Source organism: Echinops telfairi, unplaced genomic scaffold, assembly GCF_000313985.2.
Source record: "Echinops telfairi isolate 266 unplaced genomic scaffold, ASM31398v2 ScPeMD7_7;HRSCAF=31, whole genome shotgun sequence".
In the NCBI taxonomy this organism is placed as follows: domain Eukaryota; kingdom Metazoa; phylum Chordata; class Mammalia; order Afrosoricida; family Tenrecidae; genus Echinops; species Echinops telfairi.
The window spans coordinates 10,141,413-10,165,369 of NW_022103904.1; the positions used below are offsets into that span (position 1 = coordinate 10,141,413).

The following is a 23,957-nucleotide window of genomic DNA, read 5'->3' on the forward strand; positions in this document are numbered from 1 at the left end:
AATGCCACGACCCTTTAATACAGTTGCTCATGTTGTGGTGACCCCCCCAATCATAAAATTATTTTTGTTGGGGGAAAATTGAGGAGCTGATGCCAGGGGCTTAAGTGGAGAGCAAATGTCTTGAGAATGATGAGGGCAATGAATATACAAATATGCTTTACACAGTTGATGTATGGATTGTGATAAGAGTTGTATGAACCCCTAATAAAATGATTTTTAAAAAGTTATTTTTGTTGCTACCTCATAAGTAATTTTGCTACTGTTGTGAATCGGGCGACTCCTGTGAAAGGGTCATTCGATCCCCAAAGGGGTCACGACCCACAGGTTGAGAACTGCTGCTCTAAGAGGTGTTGTGGCCAGCAAATCGATTCTGACATATGACCTTGTCGAACAGAGTAGAACTGCCCCCTAGGGTTTTCTAGACTGTAACCTTAGAGAACAGGTCCTCACATCTTTTCTCCCATGGAGCCACTGGTGGGTTCAAACCATCAACCTTTTGTTAGAAGCCAAGTGCTTACTCCTTGTCCCACCAGGGCTCCCTAAGAATATTAAGAAGAAAGTTGTAGAATTGCACAAATCACATATCACCTTTTTCCACCCCCTTAATCCAGAAAACTAATATTTGAAACAGAAAGCTCTGGGTGTAGCACACCAAAGTAACATTAGAGTCAACAGTTGGCCTTTTCCCAGTAGAACAAATAAAGAAGGGCTGAGAAAAGCAAAGACACGTGGGAACAATTAATGTTGTAACGGACCACAGAACCCCCATCCTCCACAACCCCAAAACCAGAAAAACTAGATGCCTGGCTCTCACTGCCAATCCTAGTTAGTGTGGGAGCAAAATGTAGACCAAAACTCAATATAATAATTTTTTGAAAGTATATCAGTGTTATTAAAGTTTAATTTTTTGAGTTGTTAAATTGATGCTTTATTCATTTTTAGAAGTGCTCAGCCTATGTTAGAAATTGCATATTTTTGTGAAAAATAAAAAATGTATTTAAGCATTATTGATAGACTAAAACGTTGACATACACCCAGACTCTATATAAAGATACTAATACACTTAAAGTTAACCACAACAAAAAAAAGGTACATTTGGTTGTTGTGTTAGCATTTTCCTCTGTAATTCAAATGTGCTCTGTCCTCTAGTGCTGCTGGAGGTGAAATCTTTGACCAGTGTGTTGCAGACCGGGATGACGCTTTTAAAGAAAAAGATGTGCAAAGACTCATGAGACAAATTTTAGAAGGTGTTCGCTTTTTACATACTCATGATGTAGTTCATCTTGATCTGAAGGTAAGATGTGGTTTACTTTACGAGTTGATGGTTGCTAGAACTCGTGTCATGCCAGATGTAGAATTTTATATTTGTCAAGGTGGCTCATTTGCTATCAAGGATAGAAGACTCCTCCTCTCCCTAATTAGTTTGCCCCGGGAGGTAAAATGCATGTGAGTACAAAAAAAAGAGTTAATAATAATGTACTGCCCCAAACTAGAACTCAGAGAATATTGGCATGAGCGAGGTAGGTGAAGGCTTCCTGGAGAAGATGAATTGAGTTCAGACCTTTAAAAGAAATTTAGATAGGTCGAAGAGAAAATTATCTTCACAAAAAGTAAGCTTACTTGAGTATGTTGGGGGTGGGTGGGAAACTGGTGGGATTGAGAGACAGGAAAGGGATATGAAAAATTGAGAAAATGTTAAGATTCCAGGAGTTTCAAATGTCATGTAAAGTGTTTGAACTTAATTTTGTTATTGCAGTGAACGGTGTGGAGGTGGCTCTATCTGACCTCTGGCTTCCCTGTTTCCATCAGGCAGGGGTCAAGCACACCTCTTTCTACCTTCATCTTTATTTATTCAGAAGTCGACCAGTACTCCGACCACTACTTCTACTCCATAATTTGTTCCAATGGCCACACAGAACTCATAGAGAATATTCACAATTAAGGGGGTTACTACGGGACGTTAACAGGTTAACAAGTCAGGATCAGTAAACAGAAAGGATACAGGCATGGGTCCACCGCAACACTTCTTCTTCTTTTTTTTAAGGTGTCAGCAAACTAACTTATTCACAGGCAATGGGGACTCCATGCAAGTTTTTAAAAATCACTTTTTTTTTTCACTTCAAGCTTTTTGTGCATTATACAAAACTGAAAAGCAAGGAGCCAAAAGCAAAGAACACAAAAGTCATTGAGTCATTTTGATGATTTCATACAGTTTGACATGTCTTTCTATACCCTGTGCATGTATATAAATGACTGAGCATACAATTTTAGGTGATTGAGGTAACACAGTATGGATTCATGCATTTTCTCCCCCACACCATGAATATTTACCAGTCAGCCAGTAGCCAAGTCTCTCCAGTTCTTAGCTTCTCAGCCACATGGTTGCTTGGCCTCTGCCTCCATGCACCAGGAAACCACCAAGTCTTGGCATGGCTTCTCAGTTTCTCCTTGGGGCCTTCCCTGGCAGCTGGACTAGAGGCATAGTTGGTAGCTCTGGGGCTTAGACAGCCAATGGGTCAGAGATCAAGGTGATCGATGGCAGTTGTTGCCCATTCCAATGCTTATACATCCACTTCCTGCAACCACGCCATTGCTGAGGAGGACCCTACAGAAATGAGCTAGGGCATGGAGGAGGGTAGGGAGGAGTGCTGGGCTTCTGCTCTGGCCCCTGCTCTCCAGGTTATGTCCAGTCATTGGTCCCACCAGGGTGCTTGAGTAGAGGGGAGCAGCAGTGACCTTTCCCACTTGACCGCTTCCTAAATCCCTCTGGCCACTGGAAGGCCCTTCTTAGAAGGCTCCCTCAAAACTAGTTTCCGTTGCCTCTTTTACTGCAGTGGTGGAGGCGAGGATGGAATGGGTAAGGCCCCTTCTGAAGCGCTGACAGCTTCACTTGTGAACCAGACAGACATGGGCAGCAAAGGGAGAAAACCCAGGTTAATGCACAAAATAGATGTTTTACTGTATTGTTATAAATACAGAATGGTGGAGAAAGAAACAGTCAAAAATTAAAGAGTACACTTCACTTTTATATCAATTAGGACCTTGTCAAGTGATCAGAATCACCAACTAAAACTAACACCAAAAAAATCAAATGAAAGAGTCTCAAAAAAAAAAAAAAAAGGTTATGGTACAAAAGTCCAGAGAGAATCCTCACTTAATTATGGCAGTTTACTGGTATTCTCAATACTTTATCTCCAGCCATCAGCTCTGCCTTCTCAGAATAACAGTAAGATGGCCCTAAGGTGAAGCAGAGCTGCCTTAACCTGGCACCTGCCCAGAGGGCCAGCAGAAGAGAGTCAACTGCTTACTAGCTCTCTCAGAAGGCCTGAGCTTCACTCTGATTAGATCACTGACTGTACTAAGGGGTGCAGGGCTTTGAGTGGTCAGCCAGTGTGATATTAGGGCCTAATCTTGAAGGGGTGAGCCCCAGGCCCCATCTGTCACATGGTCTGTGAATGGGGAAGCATGAATTCCCAAAGCAGTTCTGTATTTGACAGTGAGAACTTGGAAGTCAAACAGTAAATACCAGTTTCTCTTCTTAGAAACTCTTCAGGCATCTGTGGTAGAAGTGTAAGATGTTCCCATTGACTCTTGAGTGTGTAATTTCAAGTCCATGTGTGTGGGGGGGAGATGAAACAGTCCTCAAATATAAACGGCTCAAAAACACCTCACAGTGATTCTAGTTCCTTTTATTTATTTCACAAACAAGTTAATTTATCAGCCAGAGGGACTAGGGTTAAGAAGGAGGGTAACCCAAGAAAACGGAAACTCCTAGACCCCCCCAAAAGGCTTTCCAATCCTGAACTTCTGCAATTTCATCTTGCTCCATGTCGTTTACCCATGTACCTCTACTGTAGTCTGTACTGGAGTTGAAACAGATCCTTTATGGCTGCGCTTTTTAGCTTGCATCTGAGTTACTTGGAGAAGGGCTTGTTAAAATTAATTGCTAGGCCCCCATCCCAGAGTGTGTGTTCAGGGCCAGGCCCAAGAATTTGCATTTTGATAAAGTTACTAGGTGATGCTGATATTTCAAGTGCCACTACCCTTATTTTGAGAACTACTGCTCTATGAAAGAGTCCGTAACCTTACGTTGACACTAATGTTTAAATAGCAAGGCTCCCCAGTGGTGCAGTGGGTTGAACATTGGTCAGCAGTTGGATCCCACCAGCTGCTCCATGAGAGGAAGATGAAGCAGTAGGTTTCTATAAAGATTACAGGCTCAGGTACCCCAGAGAGCATTCTACTCGGTCTTATAAAGTGGCTATGAGTTTGAACCAACTCATTGGCAATGGGTGGGTGGGTTTGTTGGTTGATTGGTTAGTTTGAGAGTTTAATAACTGTTCTTAATTCTCATTGAGTGAAAATATTTTCAAGAAAGAATGTACAATGTGTGCAATCAGGAGGTTGGGCGCCAAAGGATCATGCTCTGTTGACAGATACTCTCTTAAATACTAGTTCCTTCCAGGGAAAACAAAACTCTCTCATTTTGTTTGGAAGTTCTCTTGTTCTCTTCTGAAAGATGTCACGTTAAATTCACTTTATAAGCAGATATAATTTTTCCCAAAGAAATTACTATTTAGTACAGTGGCTAAAATGGACAGTCATAAAATAGTAGCCACACTGTAGTAACAGTGGCATTTTTTGAAGGCATATGTGGACATGTGTGTACTCAGGCAGCCTCAGGATATGAATGTGGAAGTGGTCTGGAGGTCACCCAGTTGAACTACATTGCAAGAGTGACCAAACAAGGGCTTTGCTTCTGTCCGTTAGTGTATTGTTCACATTGAAATTCATAGATCCTTACAGCAAGAAATATCACGTGTCTTGCTTCAAGAACATGTGCTAGGTACAGATGGTCATTCATGCCAGACTTACAGGCATTCATACTCTTAAGACATCTCAGCACTGCCTACGCAGAAGGATTCCCAAAAGAAATGTGTGGTTTCACGGACTTTTAACTCTGTAAAACTGTGTATTTGCTTAATTTTTTAGGATGTTTAGCTAGCTTTTAGTTTTAGATTGTAAAAAGAATTTCCAAGAACAGAACCCCGACTTAAATAGCATTCCACCTATGGCAAATGAGCTTTCAGCTTAAGACAGCTCAACCTCTGGCCATAACTCAGGACCTAATGAAGTAGGTCAGTCAGACAGATTGCCAACACTGTGTGTCTTGGGTCTTTGATGTTACTTGAAAGCAGTCAAAGGTGAATATTAAGTTCTTGAGTACCAGGCTCACCTGTGTATTTACACAAGGAAATTACATCCCTTTCTCCCCAATATACTCAGTGTAAGTCATATTCCTTTCTCCCCAGTACTTGGGAGAGACTTCCGGATTTATGAGGCCTTGATGATGGTCATGTTGGTCGTCACGAGCCTTTGATGTTCGAAACTGGACTCTGTTCCCTAGGCACAAAGGAGCTCGGAAGCCAAGTGGCCTGAAGGCTGCTCATCCTTTCTTCTGCCCCCACATTATTCCTATGTATGGGCCGGCCCTGCTCAGAGATAGCTTTGGTGCAACAGAAGGGCCAATGGGAACAATTCCTACTGAAAAAACATTTCCAGCTGACTTCTATGAACCTGGGCAGAGACTCCACGTCATATGCCTTTAACAGTCATCTGTCCAGTGAGAATGTATTATTATTAATGTTAACTCCTAGTCTATATAAGATCTTGAAAAGACTAAGCTACTAGAAATAAAAAAATTACAACAAAGGTTATTCTTCCCTCACTGTTCAAAGATAAGGGTGTTTTCTTATGTTTCAGTTCTGCATAAATTGATAACTCCAAGATATTTCAGTTTTTCACCTAACAGACAGTGTAAGTCCCATTCTGGTTCAAATGGGGAATCCCTGGCCTGAAGTCAGAAATTGAAAGTTAAAACTATTCTAAGAAAACCCATTGTTGTCAAGTGGATTCCAGTTCATAATGGCCCTGGGGGAAAGTAGAAAGATCTGCCCCCACAGAGTTGCCAAGGCTGGATTCTTTACAGAAGCAGCACCTGGGTTAACAGCCAAGCTACTGTGCCCCTGGCCCTCTTTGATCCTCACCCAAAAGCACACTGCTCAGAGGAAACATGTAGGGCTGGATAGATCTGCACCTCTGGGTTTCCAAAGCAGATCATTGTTCTATCAAAGCCTATGAATTGAATTGGGGTCCCACAAAATGTGTTTTGTAAATCCTAATCTCTATCCCTATCCTTAGAATCTAGTTTTGGAAACTGGTTGTCTTTGTTATTGTTAATGAGTCACGGTTAGTGTAGAGTGCATTTGAAACCGGTCTCTTTTGAGATATAAAAGAGATTAAATTAGCAAATGAGTAAGAGAGGTGGGGATATGGTAGATGCCAAGACACATGGATATATCCGAGAGCCCATAAAACTGAAGCTAAAGAGACAGGGACCTTCCTTCCGGGAGAACCAAAACCCAACCAAACTTACTGCCATTGAGTCAGTGCTGACTCATAGCGACCCCCTGTGGGCTGCAGAGACTGTTCCTTTATGGAAGTAGAAAGCCCAGTCTTTCTCCGAAGCAGCTTCTGTTGGTTTCAAACTGCCAGCCGTGTGGATCTCAGCTCCCTTCAAGGAGAACAGAGAGAGAGACAGAGTCTTCCCCTAGAGTATGTGTTCTTAATTTGGACTTCTAATATATATATATTAGAGAACACAATGTCTGTTAAACCCATCTATTGTGGTATTTTTGTCACAGCAGCTCTAGATAACTAAGACTTACTAGAAATATATTTGTTGGCTTAAAATTCAGCCCCAGAATGATCTTTTGCCCACTGATCAGTTTTCAGAATGATTCATTGAAAACTCTTAGCCAAATACTGTAAGTTGAGGGTGGAGAATTCTTTAAGAAATGACAGATGCTGATTGGTGGATAGATGAGACTTTCTGCTCCCGTAAAGAATTACAGTCTCAGAAACCCACAGGGCAGTTCTACTCTGTGCTTTGGGTTGCTATGACTAAGAATTGCCTGGATGGCAGTAGGTTTGTGTTGTTGTTTTTTTAATTATATGGTGGCATAGTGGATTACAAATTGAGCTGCCAACCAAAAGATCAGTCGTTTGAACCCACTAACCACTCCTGGAGAGATGAAGCTTCTGCTCCCATAATATTTACAACCTCGAAACCCAAGGACACAGTTGTACCCTGCCCTTTAGAGTCACTAGGAGTGGGGATGTACTCAGTGCCGGTGGGTTTCTTTTGGTTTGGATATATCCACAGAAACAAAAGACTAACTAGACTGATAATTAAGGGAAAGTCCCTCTGTTTACATATGAAACATCGTAGGAGTGAAAAATCAGGGGAAACGACCTAAACAAAGAGCATAACCAAAAGTTCCAAAGTAGTCTTGCTAATTTGGTAAGTTAGTCATTTTGCCAAGTGGCCTGCTTTGTCTTGAGTGGCCTTCTTCTGGTTAGATCTTTCAGCACGGTTAGACCTGGTATTTATTTGATCATGGGTGTGTCAGCTCTCTTTTGTGTATGTTAAAAAGTAGAGGAGTAGTGTAGGAACTAGAAGCTGGGATTCTCTCATCTGAGATTTAAATTGAATAGATTTAAATCTATTATTTAAATCACAGATAGTTTAAGCATGAAAATATTATTTGCAAATAGGGATAACATAAGAGCATTTCTCAACAAATTCCCCTAAATTAACAAACTGTTAACCAATGTTTTCTACCCTGAGTTCTAATGAGTAAATTAATGTTCTTGAATGTATCTTGCCTCATAAAATGTCCCTTAAAACCTTGTCCCTGATATCTTAAACCTTATTAAGCAAATTAACCTCAACTTTACATTGATTTAAGGCAGTAAGTCTTCACCCCAGGAGCTTGTTCTGGAAGTGAAAAAGAGGGTATATGCCAAGGGAAAAGATACCAAGACAAATAAAAGGACTCCACCGGAAGCAGGAACATCAGCGTTTAGCAAGACCGCACTCCAGCCTATGTGTGTTTGAGGACAGTCTCTAAGTTTCCTGCCTGTTTCCATGGACCTTACTTCTTTTCCATATCACCTGGGATTCTTGCATTTTAAATAGAATTAAGATATTGCATGTCACAGCTTCTTTCTCCTGAACGGGGTTCCACAAAAAGAAGGCTAAACACATCATAAACACTAAGGGCCCATCTCTTGATTTCCACACACGTGTTTCAGCTTATTGAAAGGCAGTCTGTATCACTCAGAGAAATTCAAGAACTATAAACTTGTCGTTGTGCTGACTGTTGATTTAGAGCAGTGGTTCTCAGCCTTCCTCATGCCGTGACCCTTTAATACAGTTCATCATGTTGTGGTGACCCCAAACCATAAAAGCATTTCCGTTGCTACTTCATCACTATAATTGTGCTACTGTTATGAATCAGGCAACCCCTATGAAAGGGTCGTTCAACCCCCAAAGGGTTGCAACCCACAGGTTGAGAATCACTGATTTAGAGAAATAAAGCCTTTTCAGAACATGGTGCTGTTGCTAGAGACTACCTAATAAACATTAATACTGAAATTCCTTGAAACAACTGAGTTTTTGAGAAATGTGCTTCCTCTAGTAACCTTTCTTCAGTTTCACTTCAAAATTTTCAAAAATAATTTTATTGGGGGCTTGTACAATGCTTATCACAATTCATACATACATCCATTGTGTCAAGCACATTTGTACATTTGTTGCCATCATCATTCTCAAAACATTTGCTTTCTACTTGAGCCCTTGGTATCAGCTCCTCATTTTCCCCCCTTCCTCCCGGCTCCTCTCTCCCTCATGAACCCTTGATAACTTATAAATTATTGTTATTTTGTCATATCTTAAACTGTCCAACATCTCCCTTCACTCACTTTTCTGTTATCCATCCCCCAGGGAGGAGGTTATATGTAGATTCTTATGAGTTCCCCCTTTCTACCCCACCTTCCCTCCCGGTATCGCCACTCTCACCACTGGTCCCGAGGGGTTCATCTGTCCTGGATTCCCTGTGTTTCCAGTTCCTATCTGTACCAGTGTACATCCTCTGGTCTAGCTGGATTTGTAAGGTAGAATTGGGATCATGATAGTCGGGGGAGGGGGAGGGAAAGAAGCATTTAAGAACTAAAGGAAAGTTGTATGTTTCATCATTGCTACACTGCACCCTGACTGGCTTGTCTCCTCCCCGCGACCCTTCTGTAAGGGGATATCTAGTTGCCCACAGATGGGCTTTGGGTCCCCAATCTGTACTCCCCCTCATTCACAATGATATGATTTTTTGTTCTTTGGTGCCTGATACCTGATCCCATCGACACCTCGTGATCACACAGGCTGGTGTGCTTCTTCCATGTGGGTTTTGTTGCTTCTGAGCTAGATAGCCGCTTGTTTACCATCGAGCCTTTAAGACCACAGACACTATATCTTTTGATAGCCAGGCACCAGGATTGAAGGAAGACTCATTAGTAAGCTGCCATTTGCAGATGAAAGGACCATGTTTTCTGAAACTGAAAAGGACTTGAAGCACTTACTGATGGAGATCAAACATGATAACCTTCAGTAGGGATGACACTTCAACATAAAGAACAGAAAATATCTGAACACCTGGACCAATAAGCAACTTGATTAACAGAAAGAAAAAATGGACTCTCCTGCCCTTCCCCCAATATCAACATCCCCTTAGGTATTCGAGTCTTTGCCTTTTGTTTGTTTGTGTGTGTGTTTTCTCCTTATGTCAGTGATCTCATAGACTATTTGTCCTTTTGTGATTGGCTAATGTTATTCAGCATAGTGTTCTCCAGGACCATCAACGTCATGAGGTGCTTCATGGTTCCGACAGTCATTGTTGGTGCTGTGTAGTATTCCATAGTGTGAAGCTACCAGAGTGTCTTTCTTCATTCTTTGACTGATGGACATTTAAGTTGTTACTTGCTCCTGTTATTGTTTAATTTCATTTTGTCATGAACCTTTTAAAGTCCCTTCATATATTCTGTTGACCTCCAATGTTGTATCTTTAGCCCTGAATTCCCTCCAGCCTGTCTTTCAACTGTTAGTGGAGCATCTGCACCAGGATGTCCTGCAGCATGCAAGCATGTGGAGTCCAGACTGGATTCAGTCCTCCTTTCTCTTCCTGGCCTGACTAGATCAGGGAATGGCACACACTCCTAATTCTTCTGACATCTACACCTAAGCAGTTAGTCGCAGTGTTCTGTGCATATTCTACCACTATGATATCTGACAGTTATTTTCTAGTTTTTCTTTCTGCACTTCATCATAACTTCCTCCCAGTGACCACGACCACCACCACCCCCACACACACACACCCCTAGCCCTCCCCAGGATCAGGACGCATTCTTATAAGGAGATTTCCAACCATATTCTTGTCATCGCTGACCCATCTCACAGCCTGGGTACACTGGCTCCCAGTATACTTGGGCAGGTGCCCTTCTCTTTTCCTAGAATGGCCTCTTTCCCTCCCTCTAGCTTCGCTCTCTCTTTTACCCCACAATGGCCTACTCCCCTTGATTTCTACCTTCTCTGCCCCCAACAATCTCCTTTCAGGCTCCTTTCCTGTGTTAGTCCCCCCTTCCTTGTGCTCTTCTTTGCCACACTGATGGCTGGCCCATGCCTCGGCCTTTGTACTCGCTCTTCTCCCTGCTTAGAATGCTCCTTGCCTACCCCATCCCCAAGGTGCTCTGCCATGACCAGTTCCCTCTTAACCTGGTTTTCCCCTCCAGCGATGTCTTCTCTGGGGAACTGCCCTGCCTGCCCTCAGACACCCCCTCAGCAGCTCGCATCTACCACCCTGCTCTGCACTCTCTGAAGCATCTAAAAGTAGCTGAAGTGATAATATTTATTATTTAATCTCTCTGACCCCATTAGAGTATGGCTCCACAACCAATTAAGACTTAAATTACATTGAATGTCTAGTATTTTGATTAACACCCTCCTCTGTTAGTAAGGATTTGTAGACTAAATGATGGAATCCTTTTCTTCTTTTAGGCCTGTTCGTATATCTCTTCTGTAATTCTTCAGGACTGAATTAATTCCTCGGATTTATTTAAACCTTAATACCTTGTATACACTGCTACAGGAGCACTTATCACACTGAGCAGAGGTAGATCCGCCTGTCTTAAACAGAAGAAGCATGTTCCAGGCAGAAAGACAATGCCATGCCCAAACCGTCTGTGGAGCATGGCAAGGAACTGAAAGATGCTGACTGAGGCTAGGTTGACTTAGCACATGCTCTGGCAGCATGGTATACAATGAGCTAAAGGTTTTGCGTCCCACATTAAGGTGTATAGAGGCTGTCAAAAGAGCCATGGGAAGTCACTGAAGGACTAAGATGGGGATAAGAGGTAGGTGTATAAAGGATCCTTCTGACGGCAGTATGGGCAAAGTAGATCCTGGGAAGCCATTTAAGAAGGGGATGCAAATACACAAGAAATAAGGCAGTGTGAATTAGTGTTTGTGTATAGATGGAGAGAAATAGACAAGTCTAGAAATGCTTAACATGTAGAATTTAAATCAAGGGTATGGTGACGTGTCAATTAAGCATAAGGAAAGCCAGGGGAGCGAATGGAAGGACAGACTGTTAGTGGTTTATGATAGTAACATCCTGAGATGGCCGTCATTAGAATAAAGGGGTCTGATTTGGGAGGAAAATGTGAATCTGTTTGGAGTTGGGTTGAATCTGAAATTCTAGCAATGTGTATCAAGATCTTGACTGCTAACCGCATAGTCAACAATTCAGACCAGCCAGCCACTCCACTGGTAGAGAAAAGATGTGGCTGTTCGCTTCAGTAAAGCTTTGCCGTCTTTGAAACCTTAGATCGGGTTAGGGTGCTGTGAGTCAGTGGGTTTGGTTTGGCCTATCCAAGGGAAGATACTAGGTAGACCGTTGGTTGGAGAGGTCTAGAACTGGGAGAGTGGTCTGGGCCAGAGATATAATTCTGTGACTCAAGACATACAGATGATAATTAAGGCTTGGGTGTGGACAGATTGTGAAAGGTGAGAGTGTGGAGTGGAAAAAGGGTTTTGAGATGAAGCTGTGAGGAACCCAAATGTCCATGGGTCAGAGAGAAAAGGATGAGCCAACAAAGGGGACCCAAGAAGCAACCTGAGAAAAGTATGACTGCATTTAAGCCACTGCAGGCCTTTGCTGACCTCATCAAGGTTGTTGCAGGAAAATGAAAGGGTAGAAGCCAGGTGAAGGAACTGAGTGAGTGGAAGGGGAGGAAGTAGGAACACTGATTATAGACCTTGAGGGAACCAACATGTGACGGAGACAGAAAGGTAAGGGATGGGTTTGCCATGCCCTTGATGCTGTGAAGCAAAGGAGGAGCAGCCTTGGTGCCCTCCGGAAAGGCGGGGAGGGTTTCGCAAAGGAGGTAGTGTTTTGCTGAGAGACCCATCACGCACAGAGTGAATGATGACAATAAATTGGTCATGCAGAGAAGAGAGGACTTTATGTGCAAAGGCAGTGCACGTGCAATGGCTTTAATATGAGCATGTGCATATTGTTTAGGGATTACAGCAAGTCCCCTTGACACACATTGCCTAGAGAGCAGTGGCAGGAGATTAATTTTGGAAATGCACCAGGAGATAGATCATAAAATATTCTGGGTGTTGGAGCGAAGTACCGTATATACTCCAGTATACATCAACCCGAATATCAGCCGAGGTACCTAATTTTACCACAAAAACTGCATTAAAAATGTGCTGGAAATCTTGGCTTATACACGAGCATATATATTTTTAATTTTACCATTACCAATGCCTGTCAGTTTAGCTGTGGAAATGTTCTCAGTTGTAGAAGACAGTTAATGAGAAGCAAATACAAACTTTTCATTCAAGTTTCTTATGAAAAATATCTAATGAAATTTGCATTCTGGTTTAGAATCATCTACATGAATTTTTATAAAGAAGTACCTTATTTCCAGTTGGATAAAATTGACTCCAGGAATATAGACCTTATTGATTATATGGCTTTGAGTAGCTCTTGTACACCACCTAATATAACGTCTTCCAAACACCCCACCCCCCACCCCACTTGAGTGTGTCTATCGGTGGTGAGCAGCCAACGGAGAATATCAAAGTCCTATTTCTGTTATGTGGAATTTATCCTATTGTACAATGGAGGATGGGTTCAAGGTGGAGAGAACTAGAGATGGGAGGCTGCCAAAGTGGTCTGGATAAGAAACAGTGCAAACGTCAACTGTAAGCAAGAGAGAGGAGGGACTAATGAGATGTGGATTGATGGTGATATCCTTAGATGTGGGGAAACAGTGAAAATGAGGGATACAGCAGTTTAAAATGATTCCCCAGCAATTACTTGGGAAAATAGGAGAGAGGAATCTATTTGGTGGGGTTAGGAGAAAGAGTACCTACCAGAAGTGCTTGTTGAGTTGAAGTTCTGTACATGGGGGGAGTTGAGAGTGTGTTGCTCTCGGTCAAGTGAAACAAGAGGATGTTAATTGGATATAGGAATCTAGAGAGTGGCTTAGGGTGGAAGTTTCAGCAGCATGTAAGTGGCGTTGGAAGCTTTGGGAGGGAGATCAAATTGTTCAAATATAGAATGCAGAGTCTTAAAAGAAGAGGCAATTCTTCTCCTGAGTATATTTCCTGGGTAATACTGTTTAAAAGGAGAACTGGATCCTAAAGGTTTCCTCCCCGCTCCCACTACCATGACTCAAATTCTATCTTACAAGACTGGCTAGACCAGAGGAGGTACACTGGTACAGATAGGAACTGAAAATACAGGGAATCCAGGATGGATGAGCCCTATAGGACCAGTGGTGTGAGTGGCAAAACAGGGAGGGTAAAGGGAGAATGGGTAGGAAAGAGGGAACCGATTACATGGAACTGTGTGTGACCTCCTCCCTGGGGGACAGACAACCGAAAAGTGGATGAAGGGAGAAGTCGGACAGGGCAAGATATGACAAAATACCCATTTATAAACTATCAAGGGCTCATGTGGGAGGGGGGAGCGGGGAGGGAGGGGAAAAATGAGGACCTAATGTCGGGGGTTTAAATGGAGAGAAAATGTTTTGAGAAATGATGTACAAATACGCTTTACACAATTGATGTGTGTATGGATTGGGATAACAGTTGTATGAGCCCCTAATAAAATGTTTAAAAAAAAAAAAGAATGAAAAGAAAAAAAATAAATAAAAGGAGAACTGGAGGGAAAAATAACATCTGAGAAAATAACGAAGAGTCCAAAGAGGAAAGAAACACAGGGAAGAAGTTCAAGACTACAATGATTAACAGTTCCAAGAAGTGCTAAAAAAAAAAAAAAAAAAAACCAATATATTTATAATAGTGCCTGAAAGACATCCATTTGAATTTGTACATCACTGGCAGGGTTGAACTACCCAATAAGCAAAATAAGGACAGGTTCACTTATTACTAATCTGTACTGAACAATTTCACATTTATCATATCTCCAGTGATTCTGCTATCTAGATATGTCTGGCAACTGCTACTCCCAACCCCACAGCACTTTTCTACATAATCAGAGCCACTTCAAATTCACAATTCCTGACAGGAACAGAGGACCCAGTAAGCAAGTACAATTAAATACAGCCTTGCTTCGCTATACTTACTAATGCATAGTGAACACTTACACATGATTTTCTTGCATCAGTGTGAACCCCATATGAAATTGTTCACTACAGGTAAGTTAGCATAAGCAAGCCGGACATACGGGTTAATGTTGGACTTGTGGGCTTGGGCAGCACTAGGTTGGGATGTTTTCTTGATGTGCACTTAACCTTCATATAAAACTCTCTCTTTTTTTAAAATTATTTTATTGGGGGCTCATACAATTCTTATCACAATCCATACATACATCCATTGTGTCAAGCATATATGTACATTTGTTGCCCTCATCATTCTCAAAACATATGCCTTCTACTTTAGCCCTTAGTATCAGTTGCTCATTTTCTCCCTCCCTCCCCACTCCCCCTTCCCTCATGAACCCTTCATAATTCATAAATTATTATAGTTTTGTCATAAGTTACACTGTCCAATGTCTCCCTCTGCCCTCTTTGCTGTCCATCCCCCAGGGAGGAGGCAATACTTAGATTCTTGTAATCAGTATTTTACTGATTACAGTATTCTACTCCACATTCCCTTCACCCTCCAGGCATCGCCCCTCTCACCACTGGTCCTGAAGGAGTCATCTGTCCTGGATTCCCACTGTTTCCAGTTGCTATCTGTACCAATGTACATCCTCTGGTCTAGCCAGATTTGTAAGGTAGAACTGGGATCATGATAGTGGGGGGGAGGAAGCATTTAAGAACAAGAGGAAAGTTATATGTTTCATCGTTGCTACCCTGCACCCTGATTGGCTTGTCTCCTCCCCACAGCCCTTCAGTAAGGGGGTGTTCAGTTGCCTACCGATGGACTTTGAGTCTCCACTCTGCACTCACCCACCTTTACAATTGGTGAAGAAAGCTAATGGTGCCCGGCTACCATAAGATACAGCATCTGGGGTCTTAAAGGCTTGAAGACAAACAAGTGGCCATCTAGCTGAGAAGCATCAAAGCCCACCAGCCTGTGTGACCACAAGGTGTAGAAGGGATCAGTTATCAGACATCAAAGAACTGAATATCATATCAGTGGGCGCCCGCTTTACTGACACAATCACTGAAGACAAACGTGTACATAAGCAAATGTGGTGAAGAGAGCTAATGGTGCCCGGCTATCAAAAGATATAGCATCTGGGGTCTTAAAGGCTTGAAGATAAACAAGTGGCCAACTAGCTCAGAAGCATCAAAGCCCACATGGAAGAAGCACACCAGCCTGTCTGACCACGAGGTGCAGAAGGGACCAGTTATCAGACATCAAAGAGCTAAAAATCAGATCAGTGGGTGCCCACCTTCCTGATACGATCACTGAAGAAAAATGTGTGCATAAGCAAAGATGGTGAAGAAAGTTGATAGTGCCCAGCTATCAAAAGATATAGCGTCTGGGGTCTTAAAGGCTTGAAGATAAACAAGTGGCCAACTAGCTCAGAAGCAACAAAGCCCACATGGAAGAAGCACACCAGTATGTGTGACCACGAGCTGTCAAAGGGATCAGGTATCATGCATCAAAGAACAAAAAACTCTCTTACACATGAGTTTCTGTGGATTTGTTTCTCTACCCAGACTAAAACAGCCATCCTCCAGGTCATTGATTATTGACAGTTGTTGGTGTCCTTAAAGAGGGCAAACTCTCTAGAGGCTCAAAACCCAGGGTTAGGTCGATTGAGAAATTAAAGCGGATGTAGATGCCACACTCTCAAGATGCTGCACTGGGAGAGAATGTCAGGGAGTGAACTCTGCTGGGGAGAGATGTGGTTAAAAGTGGTCTGATCTGGTTTTTACGTTAGGGCCACAAATGCACGTGGGTTTGTATATATACATACATGAGTATGTGTGTGTATACACATATATATGTACATATATATTTCAATTATATATTTATATGCTGAGAGAGACCAGAAATGTAGAAGAAGCAAATGAAAATATGAGCGTGTAAGACTTAACTTACACAGAGTAATTATACTGTAAAAACATTTGTTGGGTAAATGACACAGTGTTAAATTCCTGTGTAGATTGTGTGGGTGAAATTTGTTTTAGGGCTTACGTACTTTGGTATACATCATCATAATTTTCATGAAAAATTTTGGGGTTGGTTTTTTTTTCAGCCTCAGAATATTTTACTGACAAGTGAGTCTCCATTGGGTGACATCAAGATCGTCGATTTTGGCCTTTCAAGAATAATGAAGAACAATGAAGAGCTCAGAGAAATTATGGGAACTCCTGAGTATGTGGGTGAGTATCATCAGACTGTAATGGTTTTGTTTTTTAATGAGGAATTACCTCCCAATTAGGTATACTCTCATGTGTTATGATTAATGGTGATGCCAGAAATATGACTCGGGCTGAAATTCTGCTTTTAGAGATTCAGTCCTTTGGATTAAGTTTTTTTTTTAAAAAGGAAAATGTCCAAGAATATGAGGTGTCAGGTTGCTGATCTCTTACAGCTAAAGAAATTTGAAGGAATTACTTCTACAAGAATTAAGAGAGGATATTCTCTTTAAAGTAAAGCAGCATTAGGTATCTGAGACCTCTAAAGAAGTTCAAGTTGGTAATCAGCATTGTTCAAGGCATTGTGCAAGCAGAGTCATTCCACAAGTGTGTGGAGAGCATTCTGTTGGATTGATGCAAAGTAGAGCTCTCTGGTCAAAAGTGGATAAAGTAATAGAGTATGAGTTCTCTGGAGTACGTAGAAGTAATGACTATGGCTTTTTTTATCAACTCGGGGGTAAGGGGCACTGTGTGGAATTTGAAAGATAAATGGTTTAAATGAGGTAAAAAAGCATATGTAGTAGAGCAAGCTGGCAGAACAATTTAGAGATCGTGACCGGTGAGTTGAATATTAATATTTAAAATTTCAGAGGTGAAATAGTTCTTACTAATAAGGAGGCCTTGGATGCAGCTACAGAAGGGCATCTGTTAAGCCAAGAGATGAGGACACGTGATGTCTGCTCTGTGAGTTTGGGTGGATGGTGAGGGTTCCCTGTTACTGTCAGGCCTTGGAGTGCAGGAGGATGGTTGTGTCAGTGAATGACAGCACCATGACATGCAGTGAAGAAGAGTGTGGTCTCAGCCTTAAGCAGTGGTTCTCAACCTTCCTAATGTCACGACCCTTTAATACAGTTGCTCACGTTGTGGGGACCCCATATGTGGGCGGACCTGCCAGGAGACGGATAGAGGAGCAGTGTCTCAGTTCCTAAGACCTTCAGAAATATGGTCTTAGGCAACCCCTGTGAAAGACCCCCAGGTTGAGAACCGCTGCCCTAAAGGGAAGGATTTTTGCTGGTGGGTAAAGGTGTGAAGTAGGTGGTGGACCAACCGTCCTTACTACAGAAGCCTCAGAGCACGGTGACCCTTGGAGGAAGCCAGGTCTCACAGCCCAGAAGGTCAAAGGAGTTGTATGTGAAGACTAAAGAAAACAATCAAACCATTGCTGTTGAATCCGTTTCCACGCATACTGACCATGTAGGACATTAGGGATTTATTTGCATAGGAAGGAGGTTTCTAGGGGACACCGAAGAAGAGAAGAGGACAAGTAGGGCTTTAGGTAAACAGGAAGCTGCATGGCCATGAGGGTACACAAAAGCGTTCACAATTTAAACATAAACAGAACCTTACTAATTAGGTAATACGTGATGTTACGAGCAGGAGAACAACCCACAATAGTTTCCTGTGCTTTTTTTATGGACTAGAATGTGTAATTTTCAATCTGATAACTGATCCACATTATGACCACTAAGTAGTTTTTAGGAATTGCCTTGATATTGTCGTCATTGTTTCCTTAATTGACTAAGACTATGAGGATTTTCGTTATTATCTTTGACCCAAATTTGTGTAGGAAAGCATTTTAAAGTGTGTAAGATTTTGAGCATTTGTTTTTATTTCTAATTTAGTGCATGTGTTAGCGCTTATTCTATTTCGTAACTATCAGGGATTTTCTGTGGGGGGGTGTGTGTCAGTATATTAATGTTTAATGATTTTTTTAGAAGTACAGAGAATATTTCCAGTTTTCAGAGTTTCAGTTTTCGGATGTCATTTAGCCTTATTGTATTATTTAGATTCTTTATATTAGCTCTGTCTACTTAACCATTTGAGTTGAGGAGTGTGTTAAATGGGGTTCTCTAGAGAAACAAAACAAGGACACTTGTAATTTTAGATAGATAGATGGATATATACAACATAAGAAATGAACATTTAATTGGTCCACAGAGCAGCACTTCAACTCAAATCCATGAGACAGTTAATACACTGGCAGTCCTTCAACTCACGAGGGCTGCTAGGTGCAAGTCAAGGAAGCAGACAGCTGAATCTTCTCTAAAGCAATATAGGCAGTGCAGCCACAGGCAGCAAACAGCAGGGCAGGTCACCAACAGTCAGCCAGATGACAGGGTCCGACAGTCCCCAGCTCAAATGATGTCTACACCAGCTGTGTGGCGAAGCTGGTCTTGCAGAAATCTCAAACTATAGTGCCACAGTCCACAGGTTGGGTGTCCCACAGGTAGGGTAGCTCTCAAGTTGAGGCAGAGAACTAGCTAAGGTCCAATCATCAGAGAGCAAGAGACAGAAAAGCGAGGCTCGTCAAGTCATTTATCTCTTTGCCCTTCAATTAAACTGCAACTTTATTAATCCTACATGTGTTTATTGGCCAGGTTGGCACAATAATACTACCTATCACAAGGAGAATTATTTGAAAAGTCCCCTATTTTTGTTACCTTCTTAAAAAGAGAATTTTGTTTAATACATTTTAATGCTGTTTAACTAAGTACTTCATTATAAGCTAATATTTGTATATTTAATACTTTTTACCTTGAAATGTATTTGCTTGACTGTTAGAAGACTGTTCTACTCTGCTCCTCCCTCTCTCTCTCTCTCTCTCTCTCTCTCTCATTCATCTGGCTTTGACTTTAGTTGGGGCTTTTTTTCCCTCTCTTAATCAAACTTCAAGTTACTGTCTTTAAGTACATGAGTTAATGGCCCCCACATTCGTTTTATTTATATACACATAAAAGAGAGCTTCAAAAAGTTTATGGAAAAATTAAATTAAAAGACAATGGAATTTTTTCTATGAATTTTTTGGAGCCCCTTCCTGGGTGTAGACACACGGTTGCCCGGGTGTGAGTTCTGGCCCCATACTGACCAGTGACCTATTTTTCTCTTTACGCTTCAGTTTTCTCTGTCCATAAAATGGGCTAAGAGTAGTACCTACCACATAGGGAACATGGATTTAGTATATAAAGCTCTTAAAATAATATTATTTTCTCTTCCCTTTCCCTTACCAATCTTTTGCTCTGTGCTCTCCATTTTACTTTTTCCAGTAAATTTGGAAAATTCATTTCATTTTTTAATTTCTTGACTTTTTTAAACCTTTTAAGTTCTATTAAGAGCCTCTATTTCTCAACAATTACAGAAATCAAAGATGAGGAAAATAGCATGTTTCTTCCCAACTTCCTTCTTTGTCATATCCAATGGAATTTTGTGAAAACCATTAAGAGATGTGGATTTAGGGTATTTCAGATTTTTCCTAGAATCAGAATACTTTCATTCTGTTTTTAAATTGTACTAGCCACAATTTTTTAGTCTGGATCTGTTTCTAATTTTTAAAATCATTTTATTGGGGCCTCATACAGCTCTTATCACAATATATACATGCAGCCATTGTGTCAAGCACATTTGTACGTTTGTTGCCATCATCTTTTTCAAAACATTTTCTTTCTACTTGAGTCCTTGGTATCAGCTCCTCATTGTTTTCCCTCCCTCCCTCATGAACCCTTGATAATTTATAAATTATTATTGTTTCATGCCTTACACGGACCCATGTCTCCCTTTACCCACTTCTCTGTTGTCCATCCTCCAGGTTCCCCCTTCCTCCCTCCCCCACCTTCCCCTTACCCTCAGGATCTGTTTCTAAATGTATTAGCACGAACCAACCCTAGCTTTTCTATTTGTGTACTTGAAGGGGCAGAAAAACAAATATTTAGGTTAAGCAGATTGTCACTGAATAAATTTTTCTTTTCAAGGAGGAGTTTTCATAAGGCTCTCCTGAGCCCCCTTATTTAAGAATATGTAACAATGATTTAGTGAAGTATTCAAGCAAAAAAAAAAAACCCACTTCTACCAACTGTCATTAAGTCTTTTCCAACTCATTCCATCAATTCCAACTCTATGTGGAACAGGGAGGAAACGCCTACAGGTTTCCAAGACTGGACCTCTGTAGGGGAATAGAAAGTCTCATCTTTCTTCCACAGAGCGGGGCTGGTGGTCTTGAGCTACTGACATGCAGGGCGGAGCCCCCTTCATAACTCACTTGGCCACCATGGCTTCATGGAACATATGATTTTATCACAACGATCCTATCGATGCAGCATCATTGCCTCTGTGTGTGGTGCAGTGTCCTCTGAGGAGGCTGGAGGTTTTTTACCATGTTGACTGACTTTGCTAGTGGGTGCAGGGTTTAAAAGTTCACTGTGGAGCAGCATATGAAACACTGGTGGCCTCGTGGTTACCCTGCCCCATAGAGTTGCCATGAGTCAGAATTGACTCAAGGGCAGTGAATTCTGGTAGCAGTGGCATGGAGAATAGATGTAGGAGTGGGATGACAGGCAGTCAGTCCACAAACAGGCTCCTTCTGCACTGGGCAGGGGAAAGGGGAACTTGCTGTAGCTGAGAGTTGGCATTGGAGAGAAGAAAACAGATATAAGGAGGAGTAGTTAAAAGACCATTTGTTTCACGTGCTTGATTAGGTGGAGGGGGCGTGGGAAGAGTAAGGTGTCAAAAAAATATTTTTGTATTTATATATGTTTTAAATACCAGGCTTCAACAATGGATAGAGCTGTGGAAAGTCTTTAGTTAAAAACATTTGCTTAAGTTTTACAGTAACTCAATAATTTGACTGTTAATGTTCATAGCCACTGTAAATGGGATGTCGTGTCTCAGTTTCTTAGTATTTTAAATATCTTTGATCTCTAAGAGCAAATAATGAATTTTTTTCTTACAATGATTTTTGTCTGTTTTTATCCTAGCTCCAGAAATTCTTAGCTATGATCCTATCAGCATGGCAACAGATATGTGGTAAGAATTATTTATGAAAAATCAACCAAATTGATTTCCTGAAATTATTATGATCCTAATTTTCTTACATTTTCTTTAAAATTCAGGAGCATTGGCGTGTTGGCGTATGTCATGCTTACAGGGATATCGCCCTTCTTAGGGGATAACAAACAAGAAACGTTCTTGAACATCTCCCAGATGAATTTAAGTTATTCTGAAGAAGAATTTGATGTTGTGTCAGAGTCAGCCATTGATTTCATCAAAGCACTTTTAGTTAAAAAACCTGAGTAAGTATTAGTTAACACTGATGGATGTCACTTTTTAATTGAGTAAAAAAAAAAGGTATTTCAATACTGTAAGAACCAAATGAAAGCCTGAAATGTTGAAACTTTTGGTAAGCATTTGAAGATGAACAAAAGGCAAAATTGGAAATATTTTTAGAAAAGCTAAACTCACACCTTTAGTGATATAGTTGGGAGAACTACGTTATTGCACATGGGTCCTGTTGAGATGGAACTCATTCACAGGCATGAGAAACTGACAACAAAATAACACCTAAACTTCAACAGATGAATGTGTCAATCTAGGACCTTCAAGAGTAAGGTGACCAGATTTTAACATTGGTAAAGCGGGACACCATTGATAAAACTCATGTCCTGGCGAAATAGCAACATGGCAGCTGAAAACCGTATACCCTACCTTGTGCATTCTTTCCAAAAATCGGGACTTTTTTTAAACACCACGGGACGTGGGAAAAATTGTTAAAAATTGGGACTGTCCCATCTAGTCACCTTATTCAAGAGGGCTTCTCAGAGATACTTTACTTAAAATATGATTTTTCAGCATGAATGGGGAATAGCACACAAAAGTCAAAATGGCTTGACATTTGTGTGCCAATCTGGATTCCCAGGAAGGTTATTGTCAACTCTTTAAACATAATACTATAATACAAAAATAAATAAAATACAATAAAAAAATCCCCAAATACAATAATGATAATATCGTATGTTCCAATTTCTAATGGAACTGTTCACTATGTTGTCTTAAATGTAAATAAATGTTATGTCTTTATGCAGAGATCGAGCCACTGCTGAGGAATGTCTAAAACACCCCTGGTTAACACCGAGCTGTATTCAGGGTCCTTCTCTCAAGGTGAAAGGATCACTAGACGAGGCAACTGCTCTGGAAGAAGGTGATTCTGTACCTGAAATTCATTCCGATGCGGAGAAGCCAGAAACGGAGGAAGCCATTCTAACTGAGGAGTTGATTGTAGTTACTTCATATACTTTGGGACAATGCAGACAGTCTGAAAAAGAGCAAACAGAGCAAAAAGCCATTTCCAAACGATTTAAATTTGAAGAACCTTTGCTGCAAGAAATTCCAGGAGAATTTATCTACTGAGGAGTATTTCCCTGCAGAACTTTCAAATTCCAAAATGTTAATATTCTTGATGGACCTGAAAGTGGACATAAGCAGCTGTCACTGGTGTAAACTAAAATGACTTTGTCAACCTTATGGAGTTCGGTGAGTCAAGCCAGATTCATGAAGTTGCCAGCCAGGTGGTTTAGCAGGTGAAAGTGATCTGCTGCCGTGCTTTTGAGAAGGGAAATGTTTGCACCTTTGTATTCTCCACCCTGTTTCTCCAGATTGAGAATGTGTATGCAAAGTTGTTTGTGTTCGCTCTCTTTAAAAAACCAGTAAAAGTGCCAAAATTACACTTTTGTAAATTATTTTGCATTACTCAAATGCGTAGCTGTGTCTGCATATATGTATGTTGATACTTTTACTAAAATTGATATATTTTTCACTTTGGGTTTTTTTTTTGTTTGTTTTTTTACACAAGATTTTAATTTAAATAGAAGTCTTACAAATATTTGAGCCCTCAAATAACATCCAGTTTACTTTAATAATATCTTCTTTTGTATTTTGTGTTTTATTACTGCTTTATGTTGACTTGATTCGGCTTCTGTTGTCTTTCTGTGTAGTGTTTGTAGTGACCTATCAGGGAAGCGAACCCTTGCTAATTTTGGCCCCTTTCACCACCAGTAAGAGAGGTAGTGACCTTTTTAATTCTGACATTATTCTGGTTTTCAAAGTCATTTCTAAGTAACCCAATCATGTCAAGCCAGTGTTGATTTCCCAGCTGTGTCCCTCCTGCCCATCTAATCACACAAGCTCTATCCCTGCCACCTGATTACCCATCCCCTGTATTTTTCCCTTCTTAATCTCAGGCACTTATAGGGGTCAGTGTGACCTGATCTATGTTGTGGTTGCTGTGATCAGTGAAAAGACCCTACGTTTTTGTCACAAAATTAAAGCAGGGGCAGAGAGAGCATTGTTACCATTGAGACTTCACGTCAGCTCAGTCCTTTTCA

The 23,957-nt window shown here is 41.1% G+C and overlaps 1 protein-coding gene across 1 annotated transcript in view; it reads left to right on the forward strand.

Moving 5' to 3' along the window:
• The window catches only part of STK17A (serine/threonine kinase 17a), a 42,554-nt gene extending 19,245 nt beyond the window's left edge, over positions 1–23,309 (forward strand). Inside the window, exons 4-8 of the mRNA XM_004708035.2 lie at positions 1,150–1,294; positions 16,644–16,770; positions 21,555–21,603; positions 21,690–21,869; positions 22,659–23,309. Coding sequence (XP_004708092.2) covers positions 1,150–1,294; positions 16,644–16,770; positions 21,555–21,603; positions 21,690–21,869; positions 22,659–22,983 — 826 coding nt within the window. The 3' untranslated portion in view covers positions 22,984–23,309. The remainder of the gene's footprint in view (positions 1–1,149; positions 1,295–16,643; positions 16,771–21,554; positions 21,604–21,689; positions 21,870–22,658) is intronic.
• The last annotated feature ends 648 nt before the right edge of the window (positions 23,310–23,957 follow it).